This window comes from Panthera tigris, chromosome X (assembly GCF_018350195.1).
Source record: "Panthera tigris isolate Pti1 chromosome X, P.tigris_Pti1_mat1.1, whole genome shotgun sequence".
Taxonomy (NCBI): Eukaryota; Metazoa; Chordata; class Mammalia; order Carnivora; family Felidae; genus Panthera; species Panthera tigris.
Window position 1 is genome coordinate 71,148,964 of NC_056677.1, and position 27,440 is coordinate 71,176,403.

The 27,440-nt window shown below is 36.0% G+C and overlaps 1 protein-coding gene across 2 annotated transcripts in view; it reads right to left on the reverse strand.

Moving 5' to 3' along the window:
* Positions 1–2,065: 2,065 nt before the first annotated feature.
* Positions 2,066–27,440, reverse strand: part of CHM (CHM Rab escort protein) — a 227,591-nt gene continuing 202,216 nt past the window's right edge. For both annotated transcript variants that reach the window (XM_007093297.3, XM_042974113.1), the window contains 3 exons: positions 22,152–22,250; positions 16,258–16,418; positions 2,066–4,515 (listed from right to left, as the gene is read on the reverse strand). In XM_007093297.3, coding sequence (XP_007093359.2) covers positions 4,324–4,515; positions 16,258–16,418; positions 22,152–22,250 — 452 coding nt within the window. In that variant the 3' untranslated portion in view covers positions 2,066–4,323. The remainder of the gene's footprint in view (positions 4,516–16,257; positions 16,419–22,151; positions 22,251–27,440) is intronic.

Genomic DNA, 27,440 nt, shown 5'->3' on the forward strand with positions numbered 1-27,440 from the left:
TTAAGAGCTAGTATTTTATCTTTTTAATCTCTACAAACCAATCTTCTGCTAAATTGATAGTCTATTTTTTTTTTACCCCACATGAAAATCCTGAATAAAACAACTCACTAATGTTTTTAGATCAGCAAGTGTCCATGTCTAAAGAATATTTCTTTTAGGGGTCAGCTGTATCATTGAGAGGAAAAGGATTTACACATGCAAGTCCCATTAATATTAATAGGAGTTACCAGCATAAATCACACTGCAGTGATAGGTGAAAAGACTCTCCAGCCTACTAGAATTCCAGTTCTAATGATTATCTGTCAAATGGCCCTAAAAGTCATCATAGCCAGGAAGAGCGGACATGGCAACTTGTATGGGAAGGGCATGTCATTGCAGCTCCACAGCTAAACTATATTAATGGAAAGAAAACTTGCCTTCAAAATGTGATGTGGGATGCTAAGTGTTAAACCACTTATCGAATGTTTTAAAAATTCCACCATTAAAGAGGTGAATTCAAACATCAAATCACTTGTTTAAAAAAAAAGTGTGAATATTGTATGAGCTCCAAGATGCTTGAAGGATAATATGGCTACTTGTTTAAAAATTAAGTTAACCTTATTTTTCTTAAATTTATGGATCATCTCACAGATAAATTGTCAGCTTTGAAAGACTCCTGTTATCTTTTGAATGCATTCTATCTAACACGCTTTAGGAAAATACCTGGAATTGACAGAAAATGTCACTCTGCTTTAATTATTTGATTCAAGAGCAAATCATAGTTCACTGAATGATTTCTGTAAAAAGAACATCAGCAGTCTCTTATCTATTTCAAGTAAGTTGTTAGGGATTCAACCACCATAGAGAAAAACATTTCATGTTCTCATTCACCAAGTAAATATAAAAAACAATTCATATTCTCATATACTAAGTGAGATGTGAAAACAGTTTGTAGGCAATCAATGTACTATAAAACCATAGTTCATGCCTCACAGCACTGATTTCAAACAGAATGAGGTCTGATGCTGGCATCTAGAACAATTTGCTAAGTAAATCAACCCATGTATCATTTGATTGCCTTTCTCAAGTGCTTAGAAACAAAACCAAGTATACAGCTGGATAATTAATTGCTTAAATAGTAGACTGATACCAACAAATCAGTTCCAAGACAATCTTTAATTTCTTGGCATACACGCAAAATTTTAATGTTGAAAACTAGGAAACCATGCCTGAAAGGCATCAAAACAGATTTTACTTCCTCTGAAAACTTTACTGTTACTGTGTGAAAATTATGAATAATCATATTTATGCTTTTGAAGTGCATATAAGAAAATTGCCCAGGAGTAGAGATAGATCACTCAATACCAATAGCAGTAAATAACTTACTTGTAAGAAAATTATTTAATTATTGCTTTGAAGGATCAATACTACTTAGCAATCAAATTTCAACAAAATTTTTTGAGATCTTTAGGACTTTAGACAAAGGGCTGCCTTTTTGGTAAGTACAGCTGTGACAGAAGTTAATCATTAGCATGGTCATTATTTTAGATAAAAGGCTGCCAATCTCAGAAACTACCATTCTAGAAGTTAACTATTAACGTGGCCATTTTACTACAGGCAACTAAGTATCACTGGAGATGGGAAAAATTGTAATTCAGTTTTCCTATAGAAAAATACCTAAATTTATAGTGTCTATCTACCTATCTACCTACCTACCTACCTATCTGCTTTTCTGGATAGGCATACCAACCAGACAAAGACACAGTAGCAACACAGGGTAATTGGCTTTCATAATCACTAAACTGAGTGGTATTACCATGTTTGGTTAAAAAAGCATGCATAACTAAACATTTTAAACATATGAATCAAAATTCTTTGACAATAATGTTCAGCATTTTAAATTAGCTACTGAAACTTCTGTATTGCATATAACATGTTAACTTTATTTATATAACTTCAGGCTTATGATTCTACAACAAAACCAAAAAGTTTTTTCTGTTTTAAAACTATAAAAAAATTTATTTGCAGTACTTAAGACAGCCGAAAAGAAAGCTCTTAGAATAATTTCTATTACATTCTGAGGCAACAGGAAATATTTAAGATTCTCTATTAAAATGTTTTAAATGGTTGTGTAATATTTTAGTCACCACTAATCATATTTAGGAACTTTTAAATATTTCAATAGTATTTAATAAATAACCTGGAAGAGATTATGAGGATGGCTAATGGATAAAATAGGGTACAATATGGGTTGGGCCATGAGACCACAAAATATCTCCTTGTCTACATATAGATAGCTGCAGTAAAGCTATCGTAATTTTCTAGTTATTATTCTGAGCCTACTCTGATTGTTTACATAAATATGTATGCTGCATTCAAGAGGCCTTAACTCTTAGACTGTAACAAAGTACAGTATTTTAATTGGTGCCAGTGTATTCAGACTCAATACTTTTATACAGTGGGACCTTTCATATTGCTGGTATTGAGGGGCAGGGCCAATACCTGGTGCTTCTAGGTATGTATTGTGCATTTAGACCATGGCATAAGTTGGGTTTTGGGAAACATGATTTAAGATCTGAATCTATTAACAAAAGATATTATAATGTGATTCCACTATCCCTGATTTGTATGATAATATAAAAGGGGAAGAGAGACACAGAAGGGTCCAAAGAGATAGGAGATGGGCTGTACAATGGGCAGAGCAGTTAAGAGCAGCCTGAGAGGCTGGGAAGGTTTTCCTTTCACCTGGATTCAGTTGTATCTACAGGGGATTGGAAAGGTGAGGCAAGGGCTACATTCCTTGGTTCTTTCCATTTCTTAGGAGTCTGTGACCTGAAGAGCTCATAGCCCCACTGCAACTGAAGTAAGAACTACATGATTTCTACTATAGCTATGGCTCTCTGATTGGCAATATAGGCCAGAATGCACAATAAACATTTTATGTATTTAATTATCGAAACAAATTAAGTCTAAACTATTGCTCAAATAAAGCACATCATCAGAGCTTGGCATCTGGAAAAATTTTAAATTGTCATGGTCATTGTAACTAGGTTTGCTGGCTATGTACAACCCTAACATTTTTATGTTAAGTGTATATTAGGGTTTACCAATTGTCATATTGTATTGAGTCTTTAGTGGTTTTAGGTTTACCTACCAGAAAAGGAATATGAATAATTTATACAGTGCTTTCCTTATTAAGATTCAAAACCAAAATTCCATGTTACTATGTTTTATGGTCTATAGACTATAAAATACTAATTTAGGAAATAGTTTTATTTTAAAAGCTTAATGCAATAAAAACACTGTGATCTACTGTGTTGGGGGAGTTGACAGCAAACAATTTGCTGCATGAGATTTTTGATATTCACCTTCAAGTCAAGGGGAAAACAACATTCCCCCCAACCCCCAAAAATCATTTTAAGGTTTGCACTGCATTTATCTTCAAAATCATCCTCCTAAGGTAGGGAGAGTGTTACTATTTCTATCTTACATATGGAGAAAGTGAGCCCTATTTTTAGACAAAATAAACAATTTGTCTAATCTCATCAGTAGTATAGCTAGGACTAAACTGGGTCCATATACAATTAGGTTCTAATTACTTGACTAGACAGAATTTCCACATACTGATGAGAATATCCAAATCTTTCTTTCCATGACTTCAGTCCTATAAGCTTTCCTAGTGTGCAAATGATTCACATACAAATAGCACTACTAACATTAAAAAATGTTGAGTAAATGGACTCATGATTTGTTTGTAAAAATGTATACCTTAATATTGGAGTTTTCAATAATTCTCAAGATAGAAAACAAACCAAACCTCTATTCCAAACAGGCTCCTGCCTATATCAGGATATTTTAGCTCTCCTCAATTACATTTACATGTGCTTTTATCATTGGTGCCATCATGCTTATATCCATAAAGAAAATAGAATTAAAATAATCACAGGAAATACGTGACTGGATTCTGAAGATGTGGATTTCAATCAAAGATCCAAAGTGATAAGCAAAAGCTTTCCTAATACCACAGAATTATTAACAATGCATAGGATCACTTTCATATCCACAGCTATATTCCTGGAAATCAATCCATTTATATTCATCTGCTTATTCCACAGGTGTATTATCTTAAAGTAGGCAAGCCAATGTGGTTTACAAGTATTTTGTGCTCTTGCAATGTCCTCTTTCAGGAAAATCCCCTTTTGGATTTCTATGCCCTGTTTTCTTGGTAATAATGTATGTCAACTGGCTGCTGTTTTCTAACATTTTTCAAACATTTCTTCCATGAAAAAGACTCTGAGGCCAGGAGGAATTTTCAAAGTGCGTGTATAGTTTGGTGTATATCCATTATTGAGAGGACTGCTCTGGGTTTCCCAGACTTCTGCTTTCCTGGGGAGTCTCTGAGTTCGCTTCTGGTATGAAACTAGATTCTGAAGCCTCTGATTGTAAACTGTCCCCATCAATGACAATGTCTTCAGGATTTGGTGGGGGTGGACAGAAGTCTTCGTTGGGGCAGATTTGCTGGAAAAGTGTTTCAGCCTGGACAGGGAAGAAAGGACATGATAGTTTTTGGTTATCAGCTTAAAATGTATATGACTTTCTGAAATTATTTTAAAAATGAAGGTATCACCCTTGAAAATTTCTTTGTTACAAAACTTTATCAAGTATACACTATCTTTTAAAATCCACTTTCAGAATTTCATGACTTTCCTCCAATTCTATGCAAGCTTTCAGGACCACCCTTCATGTATTATCAGTACTTGACCAGATTATCAAGTGTTCATCCCCCCAGCCAAAATTCCAAAGGGAACCAGTTCCCATCACCGAACTTGCACCTTACAAATATCCAACACTGTGCTTCAGTGGATCCATCCCTCCCAGGGGCCTGCCTCCCTCCCAGTGCTGCAGGGCCCCTCCAACAGGAGACCACCACAGGCAAAGTGAGCTAACCTACCCCTCCCTCCCCTGTGCACCTTGCAGATCCACCCCGGCTAATATGCCAGATCCCATCAAAGCAGCACCACAAGCCTGGCAGTGTGCAAGTAGCCCAGAAAGGGGCCACACCACTCCACAGTGAGTCCTGCTCCTGGAAGAGGGGAAGATAAGGTACACACCAATCTGACTATGGCCCCAGTGGTGGGCTGAGGACAGACATCAGGTATGACTGTGGCCTCGCCCACCAACACAAGTTACTCTGGACAGCACAGGGGAAGTTCCCTGCAGTTTGGAGCCACCTCAGAGACTACCCAAAATGACAAAACGGAAGAATACACCTCAAAAGAAACTCCAGGAAGTAGCAACAGCTAATGAATTGATCAAAAACGATTTAAGCAATACAACGGAACAAGAATTTAGAATAATAGTCATAAAATTAATTGCTGGGCTTGAAAAAAGCATAGAGGACAGCAGAGAATCTATTGCTACAGAGATCAAGGGACTAAGAAATAGTCATAAGGAGCTAAAAAATGCTGTAAGTGAGGTGCAAAATAAAATGGAGGTGACCACAGCACGGATTGAAGAGGCAGAGGAAAGAATAGGTGAATTAGAAGATAAAATTATGGACAAAGAGGAAGCTGAGAAAGAGAGAAAAAAAATCCAGGAGAATGAGGGGAGAATTAGAGAACTAAGTGATGTAATCAAGCACAACAATATCCATATAATAGGAATTCCAGAAGAGGAAGAGAGAGAGAAAGGGGCTGAAGGTGTACTTGAACAAATCAGAGCTGAGAACTTCCCTTATCTGGGGAAGGAAAAAGGCATTGAAATCCAAGAGGCAGAGAACTCCCTTCAGACATAACTTGAATTGATCTTCTGCGTGACATATCATAGTGAAACTGGCAAAACACAAGGGTAAAGAAAAAATTCTGAAAGCAGCTAGGGAGAAACAGGATCTAACTTACAAAGGGAGACCCTAAGAGTAGTGGCACACCTATCTACTGAAAATTGGCAGGCCAGAAAGGAATGTCAGGAAACCTTCAATGTGATGAACAGAAAACATATGCAGCCAAGAACCCTTTCCAGCAAGTCTGTCATTCAGAATATAAGGAGATATAAAGGTCTTCCCAAACAAACAAAAACTGAAGGAATTCATCACCATTAAACCAGCCCCACAAGGGATCCTAAGAGGGATTCTGTGAGTTAAATGTTGCAAGGACCACAAAGTACCAGAGACCTCACTATAAGCATGAAAGCTACAGACATCACAATGACTCTAAACCCTTATCTTTCAATAATAACACTGAATATAAATGGACTAAATGCTCCAAACAAAAGACATAGGGTATCAGAATGGAAAAAAAAAAAAAAAAAAAAAAACCAAAACCAAGACCCATCTATTTGCTGTCTACAAGAGACTCATTTTAGACCTGAGGACACCTTCAGATTGAAAGTCAGGGGATGGAGAACTATCTATCATGCTACTGGAAGTCAAAAGAAAGCTGGAGCAGCCATATTTATACCAGACAAACTAGACTTTAAATTAAAGGCTGCAACAAGAGATGAAAAAAGGCATTACAAAATAATTACAGGGTCTATCCATCAGAAAGAGCTAATAATTATAAATGTCTATGAGCCGAATACAGGAGCCCCCAAATATATAAAATAATTAATTACGAACATAAGCAACGTTATTGATAAGACTGTGGTAATTGCAGGGGACTTTAATACCCCACTTGCAGCAATGGATAGATCATCTAGACACAGGGTCAATAAAGAAACAAGGGCCCTGAATGATACACTGGATCAGAGGGACTTGACAGATATATTTAGAACTCTGCATCTCAAAGCAACAGAATATACTTTCTTCTTGAGTACATATTGGAACGTTCTCCAAGATAGATCACATACTGGGTCACAAAAGAGCCGTTCATAAGTATACAAAAATTGAAATCATACCATGCACACTTTCAGACCAAAATGCTATGAAACTTGAAATGAACCACAGGAAAAAGTCTGGAAAACCTCCAAAAGCATGGAGGTTAAAGAACACCCTACTAAAGAAGGAATGGGTCAACCAGGCAATTAGACGATATTAAAAAAATACATGGAAAAAAATGAAAATGAAAATACAAGAACCCAAAAGCTTTGGGATGCAGTGAAGGCAGTCCTGAGAGGAAAATACATTGCAATCCAGGCCTATCTCAAGAATCAAGAAAAAACTCAAATAAAAACTTTACAGCACACCTAAAGGAAATAGAAGCAGAACAGCAAAGACACCCCAAACCCAGCAAAAGAAGACAAATAATGTAGAGCAGATCAATGAAACCAAGAGTTGTTTTTTTGAAAAAATAAACAAAATTGATAAACCTCTAGCCAGGCTTCACAAAAAGAAAATGGAGATGACCCAAATGGATAAAATCATGAATGAAAATGGAATTATGACAACCAATCCCTCAGAAATACAAGCAATTATCAGGGAACACTAGGAAAAATTATATGCCAACAAACTGGACAACCTGGAAGAAATGGACAAATTCCTAGGCACCCACACACTTCCAAAACTCAATCAGGAGGAAATAGAAAACTTGAACAGACCCATAACCAATGAAGAAATTGAATCCGTTATTGAAAATCTCCCAACAAATAAGAGTCCAGGATCAGATGGCTTCCCAGGGGAATTCTACCAGGCATTTAAAGCAGAGATAATACTTATCCTTCTGAAGCTGTTCCAAACAACAGAAAGGGAAGGAAAACTTCCAGACTCATTCTATGAATCCAGCATTACTTTGATTCCTAAACCAGACAGAGACCCAGCAAAAAAAATCAGAACTACAGGCCAATATCCCTGATGAATATGGATGCAAAAATTCTCAATAAGATACTAGCGAATAGAATTCAACAGCATATAAAAAGAATTATTCACCATGAACAAATTGGATTCATTCCTGGGCTGCAGGGATGGTTCAAAATTCACAAATCAATCAATATGATACATCACATTAATAAAAGACAAGAACCATATGATCCTGTCAATCGATGCAGAAAAAGCATTTGACAAAATTCAGCATCCTTTCTTGATAAAATCCCTCAAGAAAGTCGGTATAGAAGGAACACACTCAAACATCATAAAAGCCATTTATGAAAAGCCCACAGCTAATATCGTACTCAATGGGTAGAAACCGAGAGCTTTCACCCTGAGATCAGGAACACGACAGGGATGTCCACTCTCACCGCTGTTGTTTAACATAGTGTTGGAAGTTCTAGCATCAGCAATCGCACAACAAAAGGAAATCAAAGCCATCAAAATTGGCAAAGGTGAAGTCAAGTTTTCACTTTTTGCAGATGACATGATATTTTACATGGAAAGCCCGATAGACTGCACCAAAAGTCTGCTAGAACTGATACATGAATTCAGCAAAGTCGCAGAATACAAAATCAATGTACAGAAATCAGTTGCATTACACTAATAATGAAGCAACAGACAAATAAAGACACTGATCCCATTCACAATTGCACCAAGAATCATAAAATACCTAGGAATAAACCTAACCAAAGATGTAAAAGATCTGTATGCTGAAAACTATAGAAATTTTATGAAGGAAATTGAAGAAGATATAAAGAAATGGAAAAACATTCCGTGCTCATGGATTGGAAGAAAAAATATTGTGAAAATGTCAATACTACCCAAAGTTATCTACACATTCAGTGCAATCCCAATCAAAATTGCATCAGCATTCTTCTTGAAGCTAGAATAAGCAATCCTAAAATTTGTATGGAACCACAAAAGACCCCGAATAGCCAAAGTAATATTGAAGAAGAAGACCAAAGCTGGAGACATCACAATCCCAGACTTTAGCCTCTACTACAAAGCTGTAATCATCAAGGCAGCATGGTATTGTCAGAAAAACAGACACATTGACCAATGGAATAGAATAGAGACTCCAAAATTGGGCCCACAAAAATATGGCCAACAAATCTTTCACAAAGCAGGAAAGAATATCCACTGGAAAAAAGATAGTCTCTTTAACAAATGGTGCTGGGAGAACTGGACAGCAACATGCAGAAGAATGAAACTAGACCACTTTCTTACACCATTCACAAAAATAAACTCAAAATGGATGAAGCACCTGAATGTGAGACAGGAAACCATCAAAATCCTAGAGGAGAAAGCAGGAAAAACCTCTCTGACCTCAGCCGCAGCAATTTCTTACTTGACACATCCCCAAAGAAAGGGAATTAAAAGCAAAAATGAAGTCTTGGGACCTCATGAAGATAAAAAGCTTCTGCACTGAAAAGGAAACAATCAACAAAACTAAAAGGCAACCAACGGAATGGGAAAAGATATTTGCAAATGACATATCAGACAAAGGGCTAGTATCCAAAATCTATAAAGAACTCACCAAACTCCACACCCAAAAACCAAATAATCCAGTGAAGAAATGGGCAGAAAACATGAATAGACACTTCTCTAAAGAAGACATCCAGATGGCCAACAGGCACATCAAAAGATGCTCAATGTCCATCACTCCTCATCAAGGAAATACAAATCAAAACCAGAATCAGATACCACCTCACGCCAGTCAGAGTGGCTAAAATGAATAAATCAGGAGACTATACATGCTGGAGAGGATGTGGAGAAACAGGAACCCTCTTGAACTGTTGGTGGGAATGCAAACTGGTGCAGCCGCTCTGGAAAACAGTGTGGGGGTTCCTGAAAAAATTAAAAATAGATGTACCCTATGGCCCAGCAATAGCACTTCTAGGAATTTATCCAAGGGATACAGAAGTGCTGATGCATAGGGGCACTTGTACCCCAATGTTTATAGCAGCTCTTTCAACAATAGCCATACTATGGAAAGAGCCCAAATGTCCATCAACTGATGAATGGATAAAGAAATTGTGGTTTATATACACAATGGAATACTACTTGGCAATGAGAAACCATGAAATATGGCCTTTTGTAGCAAGGTGGATGGAACTGGAGAGTGTTATACTAACTGAAATAAGTCATACAGAGAAAGACAGATACCATATGTTTTCACTCTTATGTGGATCCTGAGAAACTTAACAGAAGACCATGGGGGAGGGGATGGAAAAAAAAAGGCTAGAGAGGGAGGGAGCCAAACCATAAGAGACTGTAAAAACTGAGAATAAACTGAGGGTTGATGTGGGGTGGGAGGGAGGGGAGGGTGGGTAGTGGGCATTGAGGAGGGCACCTGTTGGGATGAGTACTGGGTGTTGTATGGAAACCAATTTGACCATCAATTTCAAAAAAATAAAAAAAAAATTAAAAAAATTTAAAAAAGATTATCAAGTGTTAGATAGCTGAGAATTTAAGGACATTCATTCTTCATGTCAGTACAAATTCAATTTCCCTTAGTATTCTTTATGTAATTTCCCAATAGCTGTACAAATTTAGCATATAATTTTAATGAGTCACTTTTAAAATCAAGAAAAATCTTCATTATTTGCTCAAGTATTTGCTTTTCTGGGATAATTGACCTTCCCCCGGGCTTTAAGGAGTATAACACAGTGTTCAAGATCATGGTCTCTGAATAGATAGCCATGTGCAAATGCTGTCTCTGCCACTTAGTAGCAATGCAATTTGGGGGAATGCTTAGTTAACTCCTGAGCCTTGCTTTCCTTGTCTGTAAAAGGACAGACAAATGTAAAAAATGGCCGAGACTAACTAAGCCTCTACATATGGTAGCTGTTATCACTGTTATTAATAATAACTTAAGTTAAAACGTCAAGATTTAAGCTGAGCTTAGTCTGGCAGGGTAAGAGAATAAGAAAGTGAATGTGATCTTAATTAATGACAAATACATACACACGTGAAAGTAAATGTGACAAGAAACATTGCTATTCTATTCTAAACATATCCCTACTTCTATTTAGATGAATACACCTTTTTTAAAATATGAAATTTATTGTCAAGTTGGCTTCCATACAACACCCAGTGCTCCTCTCAACAGGTGCCCTCCTCAATGCCCACTACCCACCCTCCCCTCCCTCCCACCCCCCATCAACCCTCAGTTTATTCTCAGTTTTTAAGAGTCTCTTATGGTTTGGCTCCCTCCCTCTCTTTTTTTTTCTTCCCCTTCCCCATGGTCTTCTGTTAAGTTTCTCAGGATCCACATAAGAGTGAAAACATATGGTATCTGTCTTTCTCTGTATGACCTATTTCACTTAGCATAAAGAATGAACTATTGGGACCTCACGAAGATAAAAAGCTTCTGCACTGCAAAGGAAACAATCAACAAAACTAAAAGGCAACCAACAGAATGGGAAAAGATATTTGCAAATGACATATCGAACAAAGGGCTAGTATCCAAAATCTATAAAGAACTCGCCAAACTCCACACCCGAAAAACAAATAACCCAGTGAAGAAATGGGCAGAAAACATGAATAGCTCTTTTGTTTAGATGAATACAACTCATTGGTAGATCAGGGTCCCTGCGATACTAGAGAGCTTGCACTCTATCCTATTGGTAAACAAAAGCCATTAAATGGTTTTAAGATATATGTTTGTTTTAAAGGCTACAATGTCTTTCTGTACTGCTTCAATCCTTCTTCCTGACATGCACACAAAGTCATTCATTAGGCCAGAAGTTGACAACTATGGCCCACAGGTCAAATCCAGCCTGTTTTTTTGTAAATAAAGTTTTATTGGAACACAGCCACTCTCATTCATTTGTCTATTTTCTATAGCTGTTTTTGCACTGCAATGGCAGGGTTGAGTAGATGCCAAAGGGATGACAGGGATTGCAAAATCTAAACTATTTACCATCTGGCTATCTACAGTTGGTAGACTCCTGCATTAGGTAATTAAAATTGACATTCCTTGTGAATGGGTGGAAGGACAGTAAATAGAAACTTTTGAGCTTTGATGTGAAGTTGAAAGAAGAGATGGTGAGAAAAAGTTTCCTTCTTTCTTGAGTATGGTTCAAGGGTACTATTTTTGGATATGTCATTTTACGATGACTATTTTGAAATGAAATATTTGAGATGCCTGCTTCATTCCCTACTCCAGGAACTTACCATTATGTTTGCTGGAGACACTTAGCACCTAGAAGTAGGAGGACTGAGGTCAGTCAGAGCTTCCATCTCACAATTCAGTTCCTCTCATGGTCTTTTTGTCTTTTATCTCAACCTTGTCTTTCTATAGAACTTCTCTCTCCCCCTCACTTCCTTTCACTCTCTGCATGCAATCAATGACTAAATCATGACAATCTTCTTTCCTACTTCTTGACTCCATTTTTTTCCTTCCCTCTAGCCATAGCCCAGGCATACATTTTCTTTCCATTAGACAATAGCAATATCTCAGAACCGGACTGGTCACCTTGCCTTGAGGGTTCCCTCAGGTAATCCATCTCTATGCTGCCTTCAGAAGGGTCTATGGAAATGAAATTCTGTTTATGCCATTTTCTGGCTTAAAACATTTCAATGACTCCACACTTCTAACAAGATAAAAATCCAAGATCCTTGTTATGGCATACAAAACTCTACAGGCCTACTTCTCTGGCCTTATCATTTATTTAATCTCGTTTTCACCTTTCAGACCTTTTGCTTCACTAATACCTATCTATGGGTGCTGCCTTAAACACACCATGATGTTTATATCCTGGATTGGTGTAGATGTTGGAATGTTTCAATTATCTTCCATTTGTATGGGGAATTGCTACTCATCTTTTATATCTCTCTATGTAAAGTTCTTTGACTCCTAAATAGAGCTCATGGCTCCTCTGTTTTATTTTTGAACTTTGACATTATTCTATTATTGCATATACTGCACTGCACTGTCATTTGTTTACATGTTCTTCTCCTTAGTAGACAGTGATTCCTCCAGGGATGAGAAGGACTGGGTTTCATTCAACTATTCCTGGTGTGGAATAGAATCCCAATATACATTTTTTAACAAACTGAAAAATTTTAAAAACTGTATATTGTAGGAATGTTGAATATAATACTTAATACTACTTCTTTACTTCTACTCCAGTTCCTCTGTATCTCTCTCACACCTTGTCTCCCTTTTGTTACCTCCCTATAGGATACATTTTCCCCTGGACCTCAGGCCCTGTGGCTGGATCCCACCCTCTCTTTCCATATATCCTTGTCACATTCTGTCTCCTAGAATTGCCAACCAATCGCAGGCACCACCCTTATTTGTGTTCTACCTGCTGGTGCAACTCTCACCATCAGCCCATCTGCCACTGGCCCTCACTAATGCCAATTTCCTACGGCCAGCCTCCAGCCCTTACAGTCTTTCCTCTAATTGCTGGAACCTCTAAGGGTCAACTGCCATGTTCTGGAAGGTCTATCTAATGCTTCTTGGTCTGCTGCATTTTATTTGCTAACTAAGCCTCGATTGTGAGAGTTGTCATAAAGAGGCTAATTCATAGTGAATTGTTAGCTTTTAAATCCTTCTTGCCCTTTTTAAGCCAAAAGTTAGCTTAAAGGGTAGTTTCAGGTGGCTAAAGACATTAAAAAGGCATAATTATGTGATGACTCGGCTTCTTTATACTGGGAAGTATAGAAAGGACACACTGAGTTATTGAAGACATTCTTATGTTTATTTAACACACATCTGCACAAAACATAAAAAAATGTCAATCTAGCAGTTTAATGTATTTAGAATAATGTATCCACATTAACAAGATGAAAGTAGCACAGCACACTAGATGAATGTACAAGCACTGGGGTCCAACAGACTTGAGTTTAAGTTTTGGCTCACAAATTACCAGCTATGTGATCTTTGGACAAGTTATTTAGCCCCTGTTGGGTCTTAGTTTCCTCATCTGTAAAATGGCCATGTCACAGATACTCATATGGTTGTGAGGACCAAATGAAATAATATATATATGATGGTACACAGAAAATGCTCAATGAATGGTGGCTTTACAAAATGTGACACCTAAAATCGCCCTCTCCCTCAATGGCATGAGAAAGTGAAGGATAATGCAATATGTGAGCAACTTGATAGGCCATATGATCTATAAAACTATAAACTTCAACTTACAAATTCTGTACCAAAAGTCATAAACAAATTGCTAATATGCCATAAAGACAACATTCTAAATGGTGGTTTTAGGCTGCCCACATCAGCTAATTTAAACCATTTTACACTTGAAATATAATACAAAGTATACAGTACTATATAATTATTCTTGTTCTCATGGTAGTGGCACTTCCTAGGGGATGGGGGCTCCTGAAGGAGGAGAGCTATCAATGATCTTGGGAGTAGAGAACAATAGACCAGTCTGCTCATCAGTATGTGTGGATAAATGAGACACTACTTGTATTAAGAAAAGAGATATCATATGTCATTTTCAGAAAAAAAAATTGAAGTAACAAACTATAAGAAAAACCAGATTCTTTCTTTCACAGAAAGAATCACAATTATCACTTGGGCTAGCATCATTGTGGTGATAATAGAGAATGTCTTAGTGTGCTCTTGCACACTTTAACTTGTATTAAACAGAGATCACTTTATATTTTTAGTATGTTTTCAAATCATAAATAGTTCCATATGAACACAAGGGTGATAAGACTATGCTATTCAACATCTATACATTTACAAATAAGAAAAGCAGATGCAAACTTGCTAACAGGTAAAATAAAGCATTTTATTTGTAAAAAAGGGAATCTGCTGGTGCTTATGTTTGGTATATAGCCTAAAGCCTTAGGTGATGTTCTAAGAGCTTTTATAGACAATTTAGAAAACAAAAGTAATCAATTAATGAGTGGGTTAAACATATGATGAAATACTGGAATTAGAATAGTTTATCTGAATACACTAGCTATTTATAAATATTATTACTGATGCCCTTTAAAGTAGGTATTACTTCTCCCCAAAGTGATGTGAGGCTAAAGGTATATAACAATTAAAACTATTCATATTTAATAGCATATAATTAGTGCCAGAAGTAGCATTATTATTGTTTTTTATTATTATAACATTGAAGTGTATCTTCTGAGGAAGCAAGTTACTTCATAACAAAATTATTCTTTAATTATAATCTTTTAGCTGATAGTTTAGATTACATTAGCACTTGTATAATAAGCCGTTATGTAAAATGCCTTCCATTTTGGCTAAAAAAACATTAAAGTTCACTCAGTAATAAAAATGACCTAAGCTATCTGGCTGAAAACATGTTGGCAATTTCTGCTCAGAAAAAATTGGAACATCAAAGCAAAAATGCCTTGGTCATTTTAAGCCATAAATGCAGAACTGGAACCATCTTGGGTTCCTATTAAACTAATAGAATGAATGATAGAGAACTTCCCACTTTTGATATCACTGGCTGAATAGGATTATCCAGGATCACCATTTGACTTTGAAGATGAGAAACAAAGAATGTGGCAAAAACTACAGATGCATGGGGTCATGGCCTTGCCATTGTGACTAAAAATTAAAGGGTCAATGAAGCCATTTGCTCCTATGAGATCCCTGCCACTAGTAGGATTGAAAATTCTATCTGTGGTCTTAAAACAATGTTAAATTATCCATTTATTGATTCAATAGATATGCCAACTATATCTGTGAAAAGTGTAGACTTGTGCCTCAAAAAATATATTTTCTGTTCTTTTCCTGTCAAGTGCAGAGAAATGTATTTATATATGCACATAGATCTTCATCTGAATGGAATCATAGTTCACTCTTAGCAGCTTTTCTCAGCCTGCGCTATACCAGTTCATAGCCTTGTCCAGAAGTGCTGTCACAAAATTCCACCTTGATTTAGCATATTCCTCAGCAGCTATGACAGTAGCTTTTGGAACACCAGCTTGTGTCAAAACATTAAAGGAATCATGTTAACTGTGAGAAACTAAGTTACATGATCTTTTCCAAAATAAAAAAAAATGGGTTAAGACCATTTAAAAATTACATTTTGTATGCAATTACTTACTGACTTAGTTATACTCCTTTTGAAATGACTCAGAAGTTAACAAAGAAAAACGGTTCATGTATTTCAAAATAACAAGAGGCCAACAGTTTAAATTAGAAGCAAAATTTCTTTGGAAAACTGGCATTATAAATTCATTTTTCAGAATCTGTATTTCTAACATCTTCCATCCTTATTCCCACAATGGAACTCCTAAATTCTTTCTTGCAATTCATTATTGTAGTCAAGAATGTGAAAATATTGAATACTATATTTCAAGTATATTTAAAGAAACTTTGTCATTCATAGGAAAAAGTTTGGGGGCAAATTACAGAGGTAGTATTAAATGACAGAGATGCTTTTATAGTCTTTTTTCTCACATCCCAGAGGAAAAAACAACTTACTGTCCCTACCACACCAAGTTTTTAACACAAAACAGAGAAACACCAACAGCCTTACCTGTTTGACCGCATTATCATTTCCTAAACCACAGTCTGGGCCAGAGCAGACATAAATGTTGGATGGTAAATCATTATAAGAGTTCCTGCTGACATCTGAAGAATCTCTCATATTGAAGTAAAGAGCCCACAAAAGTCTTGGTTTCTCATCTTCTTCATTTTCTAAATGTAGACATAAATTTTAGTCACATCTAAAGCACAATAAGGATGTCATTTAATACAGTATGTAGCCAATTACTAACAAACCATGACTGTATAGTGTAGTAAATGAGAGCTTTGTATGTAAAAAAATAGTAAATCTGTATCCACATACTCTAATACATGTGTATATTTCAAGCAATGATGGCTTTTCAACCTCAAATAAGATTACTAGTATGTTACTTAGATATAACACCTATTCTCTTCAATTTCTATTATTTCTTCTCAGCAATATCATAGTGCTTCTGATCACATTCATCCTTAAATTATGTCAATGAAGAAGATAACACATTTTTTTATGTTTCACATAAACAAACCAACTTGAAAATTATATACAGTAAGTCAATGATATATACAGGATTGTGAGATATCCAGAGGAGACAAGTCTATAGAGACAGAAAGTAGATTAGTGGTTACTTAGGGCTGGGGGAATTCGAGTAAGTGAGGGATTACTGCTAATGGGTGTGAGGTTTCTATTTTAGGTGATGGACATATTCTGAAATTGTGGTGATGTATGAACAATTTGATGATGAACATATTAAAAACATTGAATTTTACACTTTATGTGTGTGAACTGTATAGTATGCAGATTATATCTCAATAAATTCATAATTATATCTTAATAAAGCCACTATTAAAAATAGTGTATATGGGATTAAAACATTAATATCCTAAAACACTGATGCTTTGTCCTACTGGATTATAGAAGCAATGGCAACTGGCAAAAAATAAAAATAAGGTTGCGAGTGCTTGCTTCAACAGCATATATATTAAATTGGAACAAAGATAAAGATGTGAGACTTCAAGTTGTTTTTAGCACACATTCTCTCATTTAACAGCAAGCATCTATTATGTGTGTTAGGCATTAGGCTAGCAGCTAGAAATACACAGGTAAAGTAGACTTAGTCCTTAGGCTCCTGATGTTTTATATTCCCTAATACAGAGCCTAGCACATAACAGACACTCAATGAACAACTGTTAAATTGATTTTAATCCTGCTTTCAGGTATAATCAAAATATGATATGCTTATTAAAAGGTTCAACCTTAGATGTATATAAAGATTACCCAAGACCATGGGGCACCTTGTGAATCATAAAGAAAATACTAAAGGTATAACTAGTTAATTAGCTCTTATTGTTAAACTGGAAATCAATGTAGAGAAATTCACAGCTAATTGTAGTATTCAGTTAACAAGAATGCCCAATTCCCCAATTCAGGATAAACAGGATTTTGTTATATTTAATTTAAAATATCTCTACTACGGGGCGCCTGGGTGGCTCAGTTGGTTGAGCGGCCGACTTCGGCTCAGGTCATGATATCAGTTTGTGAGTTCAAGCCCTGCGGTGGGCTCTGTGCTGACAGCTTGGAGCCTGGAGCCTGCTTCAGATTCTGTGTCTCCTCTCTCTGCCCATCCCCTGTTTGTGCTATCTCTGTCTCTCAAAAATAAATAGATAAATGTAAAAAAAAAATTAAAATATCTCTACTACAAAAATACCAGTTATAAGGGGTGCCTGAGTGGCTCAGTTGGTTGAGCATCTGACTTCAGCTCAGGTCATGATCTCATGGTTTGTGGGTTCAAGCCCCACGTCAGGCTCTGTGCTGACAGCTCAGAGCCTGGAGCCTGCTTCGGATTCTGTGCCTCCCTCTCTCTGCCCCTCCCCCAGTCACACTGTGTCTCTCAAATATGAATAAATGTTAAAAAAATTTAAAAAATACTAACTATGTTATTTTTCTAGTTCATTTTGAATAATCCATTATTATTAGTGTGATAGGATGAAGAAACTCTGAATGGAAGAAGTGATTCCTTACAATGCCCCTTCCTAATGCTAAGATCTATGAGTCAAAGGTATCACTAACTTCATGTAAACATATGATAGATGGTGAAACCTATTTACTGACAAAATAAAGGAATATAAGGAATTCATATTTCACAGCTAAAACCATATGGCTCTTAATAAATTTATTGGTTAAGTTTAGTTTCACTAAATCTTACAGGAAGATAATTAAACATACTGCCCGTGATCTGTGATACCAGACTCCATGAGCATTGCAGAAAAGTGGGCTAAAGTCTGGAATTCCTTTAATATTGCCTAGTCCATTTCTAAGCATACATAAAGAGAATTTATCTTGTATTCTGTGAAAGTTCCAGCTCAAAGAAGGGCTTTCACCCAATAGAAGCTGGGAAAAATGAATACTCCAATAGATTATAGGAAAGAATTTCACAGAGATTGAAGCACTGAGAAGGAACCATGAGGAAGATGAAAAGTTGACATAGGCTGAAGATAAATGCTCTAGATAGAAGGGAGTTATCAGGCTTTGACCTTAAAACCCTCAAAAAGACATATAATTGCTTCATCTTTCTTTGAGGTCAGCTAGAAGGCAGAGAGATAGCTGGAAAAATAACATGCAGTTGAGAAGTACACAGTTGTCAAAAATAAATAGTAAAGCTGCTGAGGTTTGCCTGAGAATATATCACCTAACCAGGAGTAGAACTGGTTTTCTGTAATATCTCATTTCATCAATTAGATAGTGTAAAGGACTAAACATGTAATAGGTAATTTAGAATAAGACCTTGGGCAAATTAAACTGGGGTAAGTACAGAACAAAGTAGACAGAAAAAAAAAATCAACAATGGCATACCAAATAAAGGCAATACATGACCTATAGGTACATGCCATATTTAGGAAGAGACTATTTTAGTAACATAGCAGACTAGCATAAGGCCAAAAGAGTAGGAGACTGTTACAGCTGTGATCTAGTCTGGACACAACAAATACAAAAAGGAATTAAGACAAGGTATTTGATTTCTGAGTCCAACAATTACCTAATATCTTTACCAGCCATGGGCCTCAAAATAACACTGTGAGGGGAATTTTACTTTTTTGAGGTAGGAAATGAATGAGATGGGATGAGATAATTCCACATGCCATATACAATCAAATGAAAAACAGAAAGAACATGGTGCAGCAATGATACTACATTGTACACATTTCAAGATATAGTACTAATGAAATTCTTGCTTCAATTCATAAAGAGATCTCAATTTCCTGAGTAAAATAATAAATCATTTAGGATAGTTATACTACTGCTCACTCAGTGCTTTGAAGAATATTCTGGAGTCTGGAAGAATTAATCCAGATGGGTATGAATGGTGAGCAATCACCTAATTTCCTCACGTGTACAACCAGGTTCATTAAGCATAAAACATCTGAAATTTCTTTGGACTTGGAAGGAGGGAAGGGTTTAGAGATCTTTGATGTTCTTTTTTTAATTTTTTTAATGTTTATTTATTTTTGAGAGACAGAGTGCAAGTGGGGGAGGGGCAGAGAAGGGGGAGACACAGAATCGAAGCAGGCTCCAGGCTCTGAGCTGTCAGCACAGAGCCCTATGCGGGGCTTGAACTCACGAACTGGTAAATCATGGCCTGAGCCGAAATCAGATGCTTAACTGACTGAGCCACCCAGGTGCCCTGAGATCTTTAATGTTCTTAAAGGAGCCTGGGAGGTTAGGGCTCTTGGAAGTACTGGTACAACTGTTTCTGAAGACAGAACATATGTCAAGAGCTCCAGGTGATAAATGTAAAAAGTAAGAGAAGGAAAGAGAGAATACCATTCACAACCCTACTGGAATTTTTCAGATACACCAGCAAAGAAGTACTATATCTGAGAAGAGAACATTATCTTTTACAATAAATAAACTTCCTTGCAAGGTAACTAGGCTGGCTTTCAGAAAGATTTATGAAGTATAGCACTAAACAGAAAGTAGAACTCAAATAAAAAGAAAAAATTAGCTCAAGTAACATTATTCCTTTGGCACACATTTTAAAACAAAATAATTACAATGCTCCAAAGTATAAAGCTTCATATCACCATCAAGTAATTAAAACTTAATAATAATGATCATTAATCTGTGAAAATAGGGCTTTTGCTGTAGAGAAGAATGTGCTTTTAACATACTAAAAGTTGATATTGCTCATAAAGTTTCTTCTCATTTAGGCAGGAAAATGAATTGAGTTCTCTTCTCCAGGTGACTTTGCCTCTTTGACCTGCCATGGCCCAGTGCTCACTTTATCTGGTGATTCATTTTCAATAACTCCAACAGTATTTGTTCTGACATTTTAATTAAAATATGACCACTACCTCATCCTGATGATAAAAAGGGACAATGTGTCAGTGAAAACTAGCTTTTCAGTGCCTCAGTGCACCTGAGGACTCCTCTGAGCACATAGTTCTTTCTAAAGAATTTCAGTCAGGTTCTAAACAATACATCATTTCAAAATGGGATCACTTTAACCATTAAGATTAATGTTTAAAAATCTAAAATGGCTAGAGAGTGCTAAGTAATGAATGTGTAATTTGCCCAGCTTGTTGTTTTTAAAAGAAAATTAAATGCATTTTAAAAAGTGAGGAGCAATGATACAAGATTCAAATTTAGTGTATTATTTGAGACTACCACACAATGAAATTAAAACAAAAAAATTATGAAAAATTTCAGAAAGAGGGAAGAAATTCAGAGTTTTTATAAGCAAAGTAATTAAAGCCAAGGATTAGTCCATGATTCCATATTAGGTTTAGAAATATCATCATGTATCATAAGTTTGCAATCAACTTTTTAACAATAATGAAAACATTTATGAGACTTTCCAGTATATAAAATGTAAATATGAAACAAACTAAATTCGAAACTAAAGTGAAATAAAGTTTCAGATTTCAGGATTGTATTCAGGCAGCTAAAAAAGAAATTAATTAATTATACTGATATTAGTTCCTGAAAATGGAGTTTACTGACGTAAATATAAATGCCCCTCTATGTACTATCTCTGCATTAAGAAAACAAATAAGACGCATAGATGAACGTAAAGAAAATACAACAGGTGGGAGTAAATAAATGGTTGTCTGAACAAACATAACATCCAAAGGAAATAAAGATATATGACTCAGCAAGGAAACTGGTCATGATTCAAGTACACATGCAAATCCTATATAATAAAAATCACCCTCACTTCATATAAATGAATAATATCCATCAGGCTACTTTTTGATCATTTACATACAAAATACAGCAAAGTTTGCTCCATTCATAGCTATAAGAGCTACCCTATGAGGAGAAAAGTTAAAAAATTTGTGGTTGAAAAACATTTTCCACCATGAATAAATAGCATAGTGCCATATATATTTTGAGAGTTAAATATTTATCGCATCAGTAGCAAGCTACACATTAAAAGACAATTATTAGGAAGGATTTCTACATTTGTCAATTAATATTTTAATATTATATTAGCTTTTTAAAAATGATAACTTTTTCTGATAAAGGAATATATACTCTTATGTGTAATATCTATAAAATTAAGAAAATTAAAAGGAAAAAAATAAAAGTCCATAATTCCATCGAAACTGAGAGATTTACAGGCAGTCTTTTTTTCTATGCATGTGAATATGTACACATATAAATGTGTATTTTTGCACATAATTATACATGTTGTGTGTGAAATGTGTATTTTTCCTTTACCATTATAGAGTGGAATATTTTCCCAGTTTTAGGGAGAGAATGTGTTCGTTCATGCTACTACAATATGTAAGGACTCTTGCTGAATACATCATATTTCAGTCCAGGTTGCAGAAACCTTCATGATATATCTAAGAGGGTAAAGTGGTTACGTTACCTTTCTATCATAAATCGTTGATTATTACTCTTACCTATCTCCGTTTCGGTATATGGAGTAAACAATTTCTGCACAACTGGTTCTAAATCTTCTCTTGCTGTTTTAGAAGATGTACAAGTCAAATGAACCAAATCTGTTTTTAAAAAAAAATAATATTTTGAGTTCCTGCCTACACACATTTCACTGTGTAATACTCATTTTCAAAGCACTAAGCTGGTGCCACAGGAAATGGAGAGCTGAGCAAGTCATGCCTCCTGCCTTTAAGGAGTTTATAATCTAGTGATGGGAAATATGTAAAAACCATAACAATATGCTATATGTGTTAACACCTAATAATGTGTTAACTAATAACTAAGAGCACACTAAGACCCAAGAAGAAGTAATAGTTGATGGACCAGTTTGTAAAACTAGCAGAGTAGAAAAGCCTAGGAAACCATTTATTCATAGAAAGAGCTTAACTTATCCTTATAACATTCCCAAAGAAGTTGGATAAAGGATTGCTAAGCAAAATAACTATGTAAATAAGACTGAAAATGGAGTATTTATTTACTTACAGAATACAGTTCATATTTTTCGACAGAAAAATTCATTTATACAAACTTTACTGATAAGTTAACATATCATCTATTCATTATAGGGTTCTCTAAGAAACCTTTTGGCGGAACACTATTGGCTTAGAGTGATACATATAGTTGAAAGTCCATAAAATGGCACAAGTTAAAGCAGTATATAGTATTTTCAGAAATTCCAAATCACTTTCCTTTTGCATTTACAGATTCATGGGGCCTGGGCCTCGGAGAAAGTTTGCATTAGAGAATATCATGCACAAAAAAGGCCCTTCATAGAAGTAAAGCACTGTAGCCTAATACATTTAGAATCACTAAAGGCCAGCAACAAACATAAAGGAGGGACAAAAAGTTCTGTATACTGAAAGAAAGGACTAAGGGGATCCCTAAATGGAAGAAATTCTTATGGTCAAGGAAAGGGCTTGGGACAGGATAGAATAGCAGGAAGACTATATTAGATAATGGTATAAGTACTAAGAATTTTTTTCCCCTAAAACACCAGTAGAAAAATACACCCACTTCTTTTCTGAAAGTTTAGACTAGTAGACTTTTTTTTTAAACCCCAGGAAGACAGTTCAAAGCTTATCATTGAAGTCAACATCAGAAGTGGGTTCTCATGATTAAAATTCATTCCACATTCAACTATTAAAAAATATATCTAAGCATAAATTGAGGACTCTTAATAACCATGTGAGGTAAAATCAAATGTTTTTTTTTTTTTTTAGGTCCACCAAAAAAAGTGATATTCTAAGAAGGTTTCTGTTTTATGTAGGTAATGTTTTTACATGACTGTAACAATGGTTCCCATTGATTCTGGGGTATTCCAGGATGTATGGTACTAATAATTTCAAAAGGTATAATAATCTTTACAACAAAATTATTCCTAATTAACTAAAATTTTTCAAATGCCATATAACTTTGGTGGGAAGGGAATTTAAACTCCCTACGTAATTACTGAATTAAATGGGGTGTAGAACTACAAAGGTAGAAATCCATGATAAAACTCAAGAGAAACTGTCCTGTCTCATAAAATACCAATATCCAGGCCAAAGTTCTCAATTTTCCAGTTCTTTCCTATTCAATAAATGTGTACTAGGGAGAAAGCAGATGAACATAAATATAAATAAAAAATATATTTGAATATCTTAATGGTAAACTACTGGTTCTGTTAAACAGGATATCTAAAGGAAATATATACTGGAATAATTACATCCTTATGTTTCCTAACAATTATCAGAATTCAGGGAGTACTAGCAAAAATTTCTAAGTCAAGTCAGATTATCATCTTGTACTTAATGAGTTTTATAGCCATTCTTAGAATACTAAAGACATTATGACCTGGGTTATAATATCTGAAATTGATTCTGATTAGATGCTAATTGTTAACTGAGCTACAAATTTAAGGTATAAACAATTATTTTTTTCTCCCTACAACTTCCTACTTTTTCTGTTATCTACATTACTTACTTGTATAGGTTACTCTGAATTTACTGTGTCTCTTCAAATCTGAGAGATTGTTGGCTGTGTTTTTTAAAATACAGATTATTTTCAAAAGTGGTTTATTAATCTTCATAACTTTCATAAGTCCTTTGCAAGGACAAGTTTTAGGGCCAGTTTTTCTTTTCTGTATCTGTCAAATTTAACTTTCACTTACATGGGTATTCAATAAATACTTGTGGCAAAAGATAATTTGCTTCCCTGTCATAGGCAGACTAAGTATTCATAGGCTTAAATAGACATATATGTGCATAAAAATGTATGTAGACATATACATGCATCGGGAAAATTTTTACTAGTTTATTACATAAAATGGAGGAAATTATCTGATCAACCAGGATAGACAAAAGGAAAGTATCAATAGATAATCCTCCAATTATTTAAATATGCCTGATAAATGCTTTTAGACATATCTATAATATTCTCAATAGAAGTCAAAAGATTATCTAGAATTGACTATACAGCTAAACTGCATAAGTCAGACACTATTCTATGCATGTTAGAAATATTATTTCATTTTACCTGTGCAACAGCCAACTGTTATCCTCATTTTACAGGTGAGAAAACAGGAATAGTGAAGTTAAGCAGATTTCCTAAAGTCATGTCATTAGTAAAAGGAACAGCTGGGACTCAGAGATGGAATTCAAGCCCATGTGGTATGCCTCTAGAGTGCCCACTCTTAGTCCCTAAATGATGGTGGGTAATTGTAATAATCTCCTGTAGAAGGCACAATCACTTAAAGTAGCAGTCTTCTAACTAGAGTGTGTACAAAAATACAAAAGACCTTTTCACAAGTTACAATAATTCTAAGGAACTCAACATTCAGTTGCTCAACCCTGCTTCCTTCCACTTTTATTAAGCAATGAATTTCAATAAATTTATTTTGTGTTTAATAATTCTTTATCAAAATTGTAATATATGTATGATAGTTTAATTTTACACAAATAATATTAATTACGCAATCCAGAAGACATTTAAAAAATACTTAGAACCTTATTGTCCTAGGAAATTTTTTTAAAAAAATTTACTTCCATTTATTTTTTTAAATGACACCATGCTTTCAGTTCTCTAAAACTGGAATCAGAACAATGATCTCTCTTATAATAAGCTGCTGCCCTTTAGTAAGTTTTGGTTTTCGTTCTGAAACACAAAACAACTGGGATTTCTACTCAGTTTGCATGACAATAACAATAAGCACATTTGAAAGTGACAAAGTGACCTAGAACACAACTAGATAACTATCAAAATATTCTGGATATACAAGAAATTGACCTGATTGACAGAACAAACTGCACTACTAGAGGGAGAGAAGAGACCACATCTAGGAAGGCAGGAAGTGCAGAAAAATGGATGGCTGGTGCTGTGGAGGGGAGACTCAGTTGTGAAAAAAAGGGAGAGAGAGAGGGACAGAGAAACTCACAAGGAGAACACAAGGCCACTGGCTGGGAAAACAAAAGGGGCTGATTTTCATGAGGTTTTGCAAACAGCAGAGCTCAAAAACTGGAGATTTAGAGGTTAGCAGGTTTGGCTGGGATAGAGCCCTGAAGGCATTGCCCTATTCCTGGAGAAAAGGCAGGCAAACAACCCCAGGGTAGACAGTGCCAGCTGAGGATCACCTAAGGCACATGGGGGAGACACTGTTTGCTTATTTTGGGAGTGTATCTGTGAGAGCAAACATTCACAGAGACACCTCTCTGGGAACAAAAAGGCCAGTGGATGCCATTTCCCTCCCCTCCCCTTCATCATAGGCACAGAGACACCTGCTGAGAGTGGCTAACTCAGATAGTCTCCGTTTAGCCTGCTTGCTCCAAATGCCACTCACCTGAGCTCTAGCACAGAGTGACTGCATTTCTCAGTCAAACCTGCATCCCTCCTAGCATGGCAAGACACTGCGTCAGAAGACCAGCACTGGCCCCCGCCACAGCACTTCCCTAAAGTCTGGGGTTTTAAAAGTCAGTAGACTTGGCTGGGAAAGAGCTTAATGTGCACTGCACTGCTCCAGCCAGGCAAGTGACCCAGAGAGAGAAAGCATGAAAATGGCACTCTGAAAAATGACATGGACACACAGGAGGAAATTATTTGTTTTTCTGGGAGTGCTTCCCTGAGAGCAGCAGCACAGAGAACCCTCTCTGGGGACAAAGGAGCTGGCTGGTGTCATTTCCCTTCCCTGCCCCTCAGCATAAGCACAGAAACACTTGCAGTAAACAGCACAGCTCTAACACTGGCTGCCTAATCTGCTTACAAGTCCCACCCCTCCCCCTGTGCTCTGCTGGTACCAGTTTTCCTGGGAGAGTGTGTCTAAGTCCCAGTGCAATGGGTCCCATGCCCAGAAGACCAGCAGATATCCCTACACATACCACATCTACTGACCAGAGAGTTCAACAAGGCTTCAGTTCTAGTGGAAGTAGCATCAGGTGTCATTTAAGAAGAAAACCAGAGCACACTCATTAAAACTCGATACATTATGGCCAAAGTCCAAACATTCCCCACTGCAAGCATGGAGAGCCTCTGCAGATGACTGACTTGAAAGGTATAGCAGCTGAAACACAGCATCAGAGTGAATGCAGCACACACCAGAGACACTCCTTGAAGGGCCAGGCCTTGGACACTATATGACCTCTTCTTCATGAAGCCATTACTCTCAGATGCAGGAAACATAATAGGGTTTTCTAACACACAGAGGACAGAGACTTAGACAAAATGCCAAGACAGAGGAATTCATCCCTCCAAAAATAACAAGAAAAGGTCATAATCAGGGTTATAATTGAAACAGATATAAGTAAAATACCTGATGAAGACTTTTAAAGCAATAATCATAAGGATATTTTCCAGGCTTGAGAAAAGAATGGAAACTTCAGGGAGGTCATTACCACAGAGATATAAGAGTTAAAAATCAGTAAGAAGTGAAAAATGCAGTATCTGATACTCAAACAGATTGGATGTAATGACAACAAGGACAGAAGAAGCAACTACATGATAGAATAATGGAAAATAATGAAGCTGAACGAAAGAAAGAGGAATTATGGATCATGAGAATAGACTAAGGGAACTCAGTGACTCCATCAAATGTAATAACATTTGTATCATAGGAGTCCAAGAAAAAGAAGAGAGAGAAAAGGGGGCAGAAGGTTTATTTGAGGAAATAATGCTAAAAATTTCCCTAATCTGGGAAGGAAACAAATACAAATACAAATCCAACAGACACAGAGAACTCCCACTAAAATCAAAAAAAGCAGGTGAACACAAACACATATTGTAGC